Source organism: Marmota monax, unplaced genomic scaffold, assembly GCF_021218885.2.
Source record: "Marmota monax isolate L192 unplaced genomic scaffold, Marmota_monax_Labrador192_F-V1.1 WCK01_AAM20220418_F8-fsc00008, whole genome shotgun sequence".
Classification (NCBI taxonomy): Eukaryota; Metazoa; Chordata; class Mammalia; order Rodentia; family Sciuridae; genus Marmota; species Marmota monax.
This window is the reverse complement of record NW_026694432.1, coordinates 21,481,208-21,491,909: the sequence shown is the minus strand read 5'-3', so window position 1 is coordinate 21,491,909 and position 10,702 is coordinate 21,481,208. Positions and strand designations below refer to the sequence as shown.

General features: G+C 50.0%; 1 protein-coding gene across 1 annotated transcript in view; it reads left to right on the top strand.

The window, feature by feature from the left end:
- The first annotated feature begins 468 nt into the window (after positions 1-468).
- Positions 469-10,702, top strand: part of Man1c1 (mannosidase alpha class 1C member 1) — a 112,787-nt gene continuing 102,553 nt past the window's right edge. The window contains exon 1 of the mRNA XM_046469476.2: positions 469-1,227. Within this exon, the coding sequence (XP_046325432.1) occupies positions 709-1,227 (519 nt within the window). The 5' untranslated portion in view covers positions 469-708. The remainder of the gene's footprint in view (positions 1,228-10,702) is intronic.

Below are 10,702 nucleotides of genomic sequence, written 5' to 3'. Positions count from 1 at the left end.
ACCCCGGCGCCCGCCTCGCGGCGAAGCAAAGTTGTGGACGTGTCCCGATAGCCGAGCCAGGGTGCTGTCGCGATCCAGCCGGGGGTGCGCGCGCTCGGAGAGGCGCTCTCACGCCGGCCCGGCCACCGCCTCGCCTCCCGAGCGGGCCCCCTCTAGAAACTGCTTCTGAGGCTGAAACTTTGGGCGCAGACGAGCGCGGGAGGGAGGCCGAGGGACGGAGGGCGGCTCGGCGCGGGCCACCAGGACGCCGCCTGGCCCCGGCCTGCGGTCGCCCCTCCGCACCAATAACCTGGGCGCCACGGACGGCATGTGACCGCCCCGGCGGCCGCCGCAGCGCGGGAAGGCGCGGGCCCCGAAGACCCAGCTGCTGCGGGGAGGGGCCGCGCGGCCACCAGAGGGAAGTCTGCGGCGCGCCGCCGGCCGCTGCGGGCCCGGGCCCCAAGCCGTGCCGCCCCTCTCGCCCGGGCCCCGCCGAGGCCGCGGCATCCCCGCCCCGGGGCGGGAGGACTCGTTCCAAACTCCCTGAACTTCGGGGACAGTTCCGGTAGCCGTGAAACTCCGGGTTGGCATCCCTGCCCGGGAACCCCCACCCGCGCGGGTTCCCTGCACGCCTCCCGGCGCCGAAGCCCTTCCCAACACGTGCCTGCCCTCTGAGGGCCTTGGGGCCCCGGGCGGAGCTGACGGTCCCCAGACCCGTGCCGGGTCACGATGCTCATGAGAAAAGTGCCGGGCTTCGTCCCGGCCTCCCCGTGGGGGCTGCGGCTGCCGCAGAAATTCCTCTTCCTCCTCTTCCTCTCTGGCCTGGTCACCCTGTGCTTCGGGGCCCTCTTCCTGCTGCCCCACTCCTCTCGCCTCAAGCGCCTCTTTCTGGCCCCCAGGGCCCAGAAGCCCGGTTTGGAGTTGGTGGCTGAAGTAGGCGGACGCTCTCCGCCCGGTAAACAGGAGCCGCCTCCCAACCCGGCCCTGGCCGAGCCGGCCCTGGGCGCCCGCCACAACCGGGTCAGTCCCCGCCGCAAGGAGTGGATGCGGCGCGCCCAGCACCTCAAGGAGTGGATACCGCGCGGTCGCCCCACCGAGGAGCACATCCCCACCACGGCCTCGAGCTCCTTGCTCAGATTTGATTTCGAAGCGTTCCAGAGACGCCTCCGCCACCCGGTCCTTGGAACGAGGGCTGAGAGTACAGAGCCACAGAGCCCAGTGCGAGCCCAGCGGGAGAAAATCAAGGAGGTAAGCACCTTGCCCCCAAAGACAAGAGCTGGTGCTCCCGTCCATTTCCTTCCTGGCCCCTGATCCACCCTAAAGCTTTGAGATACATTCGGCACCCCTCTCTTCCCAAACTTCCCACCTTCTCTCAGCCCTGCACACTTTCTTTTCAGGGATTCAGTTACTCCTCTCCACCCCTGAAGGAAAGCTGCTGAACCCCTGGAGCACCTGCTCCCAACCCCCAGATTGGTGCTTCTTATTTAGTCCCCGGCCCAAGTGGGCTCCCTTGGAGTTGCTAATGAGAGTGGAGCTCAGGTTCCTTAGGGCACGTTCTGTTTGCATTTATAGACCTGGGAGCCAGCAGCAGCATTGTTTCTCGATTCACCAAACCCCTGTAGGACCTGCTGCCTGGAAACCCAGGATTTGAGGGGTATATGGTGTTCTGCAAATATCTTGTAATCTAGTCCGCACCCTACAAACCAGAGGTGTTGTGCGTTCCTGCTTTCCTGTTGAGCTTTGGAACAATCATGCATAATTGCTTGTGACAAGAGAAGGAATGGTCAATAAGGCAGTGGTAATATTACAGAAGCTCTGAGGTTATTGGCTTAATGAAGCAGGTCTTGGACTGATTGTAGGGATTGTACCAGGGAGGGATTTAGAAAGATCACTTTGAGTCTGAGTCTTAGTTTAAGAAATCAAAAACAAACATTAGCCTTGCAGACAGTTGCTAAGTCGCCACTTGCGCCTAAATATTCAGTTCTGGGGCTGTGAGAGCAGCCTACTGGAGGCTTGTGCCCAGCAATGCAGAGGGGGCTGCAGTGACACCCCCAGGCCATGAGGGGGCCGTGGGCAAGCAGTGGGCCAGGGTCTCCTCCCTAGAAATGAGAGGATGCTTTCCCCTCTGCATGGACCCAGAAGGAAAGAACTGCTTCAGCCTGGACTTCTTGGTTGGCTGCGGGAGAGTCAACAGTTCTGCCCTGATTTCAAGGGAGAGAAGGCAGCAAGGGTCAGGACCTGCCCTGCCAAGACCTACTCAGAGCTGGCAGAGAGCTTGCCTGTCCCTCCCCATCATCCAGTGTGTCCTCCCTCCCAGTGCCCACCTCTCTCCATTTACCTTTGCTGTTACTCTGCCGTGCTTCCATGAACCCAGTTCCAGACTGTCTTAACTAGCAATCACAGGACTTTTTGTGAAGTCAAGATGGGAAGCCACAAAGCTTGAGCCCTGGGGTTTGAGCCCTGGGGGTATGTGCGTGTGCATATGCATGCCTCCTGGTTTCCAAATTCTTGCTGAAACCTCAAAGGTTCATTAAAGGCTAGAACTTGAAGTACTACAGTTAACACTGTTAAGGAGCTTTGCTGTCCACAGTTCACCTTGACCCACGGCGCCATTTCCCAAATCTGCCTCTGAGCTCATAGCTCTTTCTGCCCTCCTGGACAGGCTCCTCCCAGGGCAGTAACTGCCAGTGAAATTACATACCAATTGCATGTGTGCAGTTTTTCATGCAATGTCCAGAGCTACCATCCAGTTTTCAATAGGAACCCCCATAGGATTAAGAATGAAGTACTACTATCCTGGTCAAAAGAGATGCATGTGACCCATTTCTGAGAGCCTGGGGTGGGAGCCGTGGTGGGAGGTGTTGGTTGGCTATTGGGGAACTTGGTTCTGTCCCTCCATATCAAGGCAGCCTCCTTTGCCAGCTGAGGTTGGGGGTGATGACTGGGGGCAGTGACTGGGAGTGGTAGGAGGGGTGGGGATTCTATGTTTTTCAGGTGGGTGTAAAATAATATGATGGGAGGTAATTTGTGTTGGTTGCTAATTTTCCACGGCATCTCTTCACACCCCGAAGTTGCTAGAGGGATGTTCGTGTTTACCTGCAGCAGGTGCTCAGCAGCCCTCTCTTACTATCTTGAAGACCCTGAGCTTCCTCAGGGTGGGAGGGGCTGGTATAGATTCCTATTATGTTTGAAAGCCTGTGGTCTCTTCAGGCTTCTTGAGTCTAACACCCACCCCCCCAACCTGAAATATCTGGGGTAGAGGTTTTTGGCTTCGAGGTTAACCCAGAGTTTCCATCCCCGCTGTCCCACCCGGTGAGCAATGCAGGTGAGCAATGCAGATGACGGCTGCTATCTTTATTTCCCTCTCGTTTGAATTTGTCTCTGTGTCATGCCTAGGGGTAGATCATTTCAGAACAGTGCCTGTTTTCACAAAAGGGACGGTGGCATTTGTCTTTGGTTTGTTTATTTCCAGACATGGATTGATTAGACCCATGGAGAGGAGAGGGAGCGAGCATCAGATAAAAAAGGGCCTGTTCTTAGAAGATGAGGTTTTAAAAGTGAAAGTAAATGTCAAGACAGATTCAGAGAGGGTGATAAATGAGAGGAATGGGAACTGGACACCCAGGCTCTAGATCAACAAACTCTATTTATGAACATTCTGGTTTGAGAGATGGACATGGGGACAAGGTCTGGTGCTGATAAGATGGGCTGAGCCACAGGCTCTGGGTGTACATGCATCAGGAAGCACTTTGTTACTGGAATCAACTATCCACCCCCCCCCTCCCCCCGACAAAAAATATATATATTTTGAACCTTGGAGAAAAACAAAGTGGCAGAGAAGGGAGACCAAAGCTGTTGTCTCAGCTGAACTGTCAACTGTCTGATTTAACTGTCACCTCCTTTCCTTCCCGGACCTTCCTGTGAAAGCAGATGGGTTGGTCGTGGACACTGGGCTTCTGGTTTGGCCCCTAGGTGGCCTGCCAGCCTGGTCAGGCACTGCTTAGCAGTTGAACTTTCTCTGGTCTCAGCCTATCTTAGTTCTGTGAAGCCGAGGACAGGAGTGGGCTGACGTGTTGATGGCAGTGACGTTCACTCTGTGTCCCAGCAGCTGCCCACAGCAGATTCTCAGATGTGTATTAAGTTAATATTCCTAGCACCCAAGCTGAACTTTGGGAAATGGGATTGAACAGATTGTCAGCTTGGGATCGGGAAGAGTGCTGGCCAGCGTGTGAAAGGGCGGAATGCTGATTAGCCGCCTTCCCTTTCAGATCTGAGGATCGTGCAGGGAATAGGGTCTTCCTCCATAGGTGGATTCCTTATGAATTCAAGTTCAGGCTTTTCTCACACATGACCAGAGCTGGCAATGCGTAGTTTGTTCAGGCTACATCCAGTGAAAGAATTTATAGTGTCCTGGCTCCAACTGATGGTGGTTGGTTGCTGATCTGGGGAACCTCAGTTGCCCCTTCTGGGGAAGAGGGCTTTATGTTAAAGGGCCCCGGGCAGTCTCTGCAGTGGGCACAGGGAACTGGAGTTGGGGCTGCCCCTACCTTGCATGTGCTTTCGGACAAACTGTAGAAGAAGCTGCTTCCTCTGGTTAGATGCAGCCTCACTCTGGAGTGTTGGGCTGGGCCAGAAGCATTTGAGTTGGATTTGACCACCTTCCCTGTCCACTGGAGTGGCCCTGGGCTCTCATGCACCACTGCATACAGTGGGCCTGCTAAGAGTCCAACCAGAGTTTAAGTCTATCAACTCTGACCTTCAGGAGAGGGATTCCCGTGGATCACTGGGTCTCTGTCTTCATGGTAAAACCAGTGTCACGTGTGGAGGACTCTCCTACCTTCTCGAGTCCCGCCTGTTCACTGTTCTGTTTAGCCCCTAGAGTAAGATCTGACATTCAGCTGGAGCCCAGACACTGGAGTGAGTGGCTAAAGATCTATAAACCATCAGATCAGGTTGCTGAGGTGGAGGCGGGGTCTTCTCTGGGAAGGTACCTGGAATGGTAAGGAGGCTCAGAGTAGGAGGAACCACAGCCGGGTTTGGGGGCTGGAGCAGCTCAGTGCCCCAAGAGGTCCTTTAGAAGTTGCAGTCATTTTCAGAGTGCAAGCCTAAGCTGAGGGGAGCCCAGAGGTCGCACCCATGAGCAGAATCCCCACTGTCTGGATAGCGGGCATCTGGAGGATGCTAGAGGTGCCCCAGACTGCCTGTGGCTTGGCAGGGAGTGCCCCGGCCCTTGCCTGCTGCCTTGATTCTCCAGGACCCGACGGGTCCTGAGTCGTGATGGTGTCAGAGTAAGTCATCTTGGCAAATGACCTTTGCTCCCATCAATGGGCTGGTTCGTTAGTCATGTGTGGTTTCTCGGAATATCTGATTTATCGTCACAGGTAGGAAAATTAAAAGGCGTTGTGTTCTTTGTAGCATGTGAATCTGAGCCTGTGAGATGTTCAGGATAATTAATATCAGGAATAGCTCAGATTTAAATAGTCTCCCCTGGAAGAGCGCTGGGATGCAGATCTGCTGGAGATCCTTTCCCCCTCCCCATCCTTCAGTTTCGCTGCTGTTGCCTTTAGTATAGACGGGTAGATGGAGGCTGCTCTCACAGCTGGACAGAGCCTTTGGGAGACCCATCCTCAGCCCAGCCACACCCGCCTTCTTCTTCCTGGAGTGTAGCAGGGCGTGCGTCCCTACCAGCTAAATCCCTCTCCACTGGCAGGCAGGTTGGCTCTCTGCTTTCATTTCTTACTTCCATCATCATTCGGAGGAATTAGGCATTCCAGGGGCAATTGCTCCTCAGGCCTCATCTCCTCCACTTGTCTTCAGTGTGAGGGCAGGATACGAATCACACCATGACTTTTAAAAGTCAGCTCCTTATTTCACAGTACAGTTAGCAGGGGGCTAAGAGCTCTGTGGTTTTCAGACTGATTGATTTATACCCGAATTCAAGAAATTCCTTTTTTTCTAGTTCTCCCGGAAGACTGATTCATTATTCCACCCCAAAATAAATATTGTGATATATATTAGGCATACTTGGCTCCAAGGGACTTAACATCATTTCTCCTATTGAAAAAAATAAATCAGGCTTGAAGATTGTAAAGACAGGTACAGAGAAGCTGGTTGGTAAGCCAGGTGGGCAGCCAGCCTCATGGGCATGACTGGCTTGTGAGGGCAGCAGAGTCGCCTGTGTGGTAGGGAGGCGCTGGGGGCTTGAGGTGACTCTCTCCCTGCGTTGCTCCCATCGGCCAAATTGTCAAAGCCTTAGAGGGGAGGCGATGGATGTGGAATTCAGGAGAGGAGTTGCTTGGAGTGAATTCGGGGCATTTATTACATTACCTGAGAATAGGGCCACACACGGAATGGGGATGAGGGTCATGAACCGAGGATTATTACTATTCCAGTTCTGTGCACCTGCAGCCCAGAAAACCAGGCTCTCAAGCAATGAGCCGTGTCTCCTGATTTCTCACTACCCTTGGGCCAAGGCCTTTATGCACCAGTGTTTGCATCATTTGGAGGAAAGAGATTTTCCTAGCCCTGTATTTCCGTGGTAGATGATGGAAAGGAACCAAACTGGAGACTCCTCGAAAAATTCTGAGGACTCAAGGACCTAAATCCACCTCCCCCCACCCGGCTCTGGGGGATGGTCAGAATCCAGACAGCACAGCTGCGGCTCTCTACGCAGGGTTGATGCCCTGAGATAAGTCAGACCTCCTTCTTTGGTGTCTCAACCTGCCAAGAGAACAAAAGCCCCGGGAACCTCAGCCCCAGGCCTCTGTGTGGGGCCCAGTTGCAGGTGCTTCCTCCCCCCAGAAGGCTGTTTTCTAAGATTTGGGCCGAGAGCCCCCGGCAGACTTGGCGGGCCACCGCCGGTCAGGACAGCTCTTACTCACACGGAGGTCTGAGTCCTGTTAACTCTGAGTCTTCCTTAATGAAAGGCTGAGGCCATTGCCGTGGTCCATCTGCCATGGTCTGGTTCTGCTGGTGGTCACTTTCACAGAAGCAGCTTTGGCATTTTGACGAGTGCCCTCGTGGACAGATGAGCAATAATTGTCTTCTGAGAGTCAGTTGCTCTCCCGGTGAACCTTCTAGAGTTTTCAGTAAATAGCAACCATTTTCAGTGGCCGTCTCCGTCCTCTTCTGAAGCATTGTGCCTAACACAGTCCTCTCTTGCTGACCCCGCTGTGTACTCGCTGTGCACTCCACTGTGTGATCTGGTCCTGTGCAATGGCTCTGTCCTGCAGGGATCAAGGAAGCAGGTCCCAGGAGCGTGCCTGCCAATGCCTGTTTTGTGTGTGTGTTTTCTCCCTGTGTTTCACAGCCCGTGATGTTGGTACTATCAAGTAATACAGTGAAATGCACTGATCTTAGAGATACAGTTTGCTGATTTTTTTTTTTTTTTTTGGAACTGGGGATTAAACTCCCACTCGACCACTGAGCCACATCCCAGCCCTATTTTGAATTTTATTTAGAGACAAGGTCTCACTGAGTTGCTTAGTGCCTTGCTGTTGTTGAGGCTGGCTTTGAACTCAAGATCCTCCTGTCTCAGCCTCCCGAGCTGCTGGGATTACAGGCGTGCACCACCGTGCCAGGCAGTTTGCTGAATTTTAACAACTGTAGAAGACCACGTAAAGCATACCACCATCAAGATATGGAGCTCTCCCACCCCCTTATAAAGTTCCTGGGCTCCGCATCCACCCCCAGTTGCTGTCTTGATTTCTCTTGGCAGGGACTAGCTTGGCCTGTGGTGGATTCTACCCTGCAGCATGGCCCCGTGGCCCAAGGCTTCTTCCACTGAGGATGCTGTTTTAAAATCAGCATACCACGCCCTCCTTCCCCTTAGCGCCTCATTCCTGTTGTTGAGATGTGTTCCCTGTCGATTCTCCAGCAGTTTGTTTATCTGTTTATCTCTGGTGAGATTTGGGAGCTATTTCTAATGTTGGCTATTTTCAACACAGCTGCTCTGAACATTTCATGTACCAATCCTGTGTGGGTGGATGGGAACTGTCCAGGTTCATAAATTAGATACATATGTCACTTTATAAGAAACTGAAACGCTTTGCACAAGTAGTTAGATTGCTCTATCCTCCCGCCCTAGTGTGTGTGAGTTCCCCATCTCTGTCCATATTTACCCTTATCAGTGGTTAGGCTCAGCTGTGCCGCATGGGATATAGGAACATTTTGTTCTGGTTTTGTTTCCTGTTAACTATTGATACTAAATGCCATTTCGTGTGTTTGCCATTTCTGTATATCTCTGGTGTCTGTTCAAACCTTTTGCCTCATTTTTAATTAAAAAATTAGGCTGTTGTCATCATAGTGTAGGAGTTACTTATGTATTTGGATGTCAATCCTTTGTTAGGTATATATTATGTACGTATTTACTCCCAGATTATGGTTTTGTTTTTTTACCCTATCTTAATGGTTTAATTCAAAAAACAGAAGTTTTAAAATTTTAAGAAATCCAATGTATTATTAAACAAATAAAAAATAAAACCAGCTGGGCATGGTGGTAGCACATCCTTGTAATCCCATGACTTGGGAGACTAAAGCAGGAGGATTGCAAATTTGAGGCCAGCCTCAGCACCTTAGTGAGAATTTGTCTCAAAATAAAAAGGGCTGGAGATGTAGCTCAGTGGTAAAGCACCTTTGGGTTCAATCCCCAGCTTGTATGTGTATGCACACACACACCCAAAACCCAAAGAAATCCGGTGTATCAATGGTTAGTGCTTTCTTTACATGCTTAAAAACAAAAAACAAAACTATGGCTACCCCAAGGTCATAAAGATAATCTCCTTTATTTATTTGTTATCATTTTTATTTTTATGTTTTGTGGTACTAGGGATTGAACCCAGGGGTGCTTTTACCACTGCTCCATCCCCAGCCCTTTTAGAAACATCTTTAGTTTTGATGCAGGGTCTTACTAAGTTGCTTGGGGCCTTGCTAAGTTGCTGAGGCTGGCTTCGAACTTGCCATCCTACTGCCTCACCCTCCCAAGGAGCTGGGATTACAGGTGTGAGCCACTACTCTGAGGATAATCTCCTTTTAGTTCCAGAAGCTCAGTGATTTTAGTTTTTACATTTAGTTCTCTCATCCACTTCAAATTAATTTTTGTGTGGTGTGAGGCAGGGGTTGAGGTTGATTATTTTCCATTTAGATGTTGTTTAGCAGATTTGTTGATTAAACTTTCCTTTCTCCGTTGAAGCGCTTTGATGCCTTTTTTGTCAATGAGTGACCCCGCGCCTGCCTGTTTCTGGACTCTGCCAGCCTTTTGATTCATCCTTATGCCCTTACGCCCTACCTTGGTGTTGTACCTTTATAGCAAGCTGTGAACTCTGTGTGTTTCCACCGTCTTTGAAGTCCTTTTTCAAAATCTCTTTGGCTATTACAGGCTCTTTGCATTTCTCTATACCTTTGAGAACAAGTTTGTCAGGTTCTATGAAAAATCCTGCTGGAATTTTGATTGGATCAAATGGAAGATCAAATGGGAGAAGACTGCTGTATTAACGATATTGGGGCCCAGGGCGTGGGAGAGCACCTGCCTAGCACAGGCAAGGCCCCGTCCATCCCCCGCCCTGGGGCAGCTACAACAGAACAGTGTTGGGTCTTTCGGATCCTGGATGTGGACTCTCTCCCCATTTGTTCAGATTTTCTTTACTTTCTCTCAACAGTGTTTTCACTATAGAAGACTTAGACATCTTTCATCACCTAATCTTTTTAACAAGTTTTATGCTGTTACAAATGGTATTCCTTAAATTTTTATTTTCCAATTGTTTGTTCATAGTTCTTCATAGGAAAAAAATGTAGAATATAAATTGACTTTGTATCATGTAATTTTGTTGGATTCATTTGATTTCTTTTGGTAGATTTCTTAAGATCTGTTACATATACAGTTGGTTTTACTTCTTTCTTTCCAGTTTATAGGGCTTTTATTTCTTGTTCCTGTTTCATCATATTGAGTAGGACTTCCAGTTCAATGTTGCTGAGAACTGGCATCTTTGACTTATTCTTTTTTTTTTTTTAAAGAGAGAGAGAGAAAATTTTTAATATTTATTTTCCAGTTATCGGCGGACACAACATCTTTGTTTGTATGTGGTGCTGAGGATCAAACCCGGGCCGCACGCATGCCGGGCGAGCGCGCTACTGCTTGAGCCACATCCCCAGCCCCGACTTATTCTTGTTCTTAAGGGAAAAGGCCTTTTTTTTTTTTTTTTTGGTGCTGGGGATTAAACCCAGGAGCACTTTACCAGCACCTGCTCCAATCTCTGTCTTTTAGTTAGTATTTGTTCCATTTACATTCAATGTGATGTGTGTATCAGAATTCAGATCTACCACGTGGAAGGGATTGTGTAATTAGTCCCAAATATCCTTGGTTTCTTTTATTCTCTTTCAGGCTTTCTTTTGGATTAATCAGGTATTTAAAATTCTGTAATCTGGGGGCTGGGGTGGTAGCTCAGTGGTTGAGTGCTCACCTAGCATGCACAAGGCACTGGGTTCCATCCTCAGCACCACATAAATGTTAAATGAAGATATCGTGTCCACCTAAAACTAAGAAATAAATATTTTTTTAAAATAAATAAAATAAAATTCTGTAATCTGTAAACATATACACACGCATATTTTAAGTGATCACTTCATTTGAATGGTACATGTATCGCAGTCTACTTGAGGTTATGTATCATTTCATGTATAATGCAAAGCTGTTACAATGTACTTTCACTTCCCCATCTTCATTCTG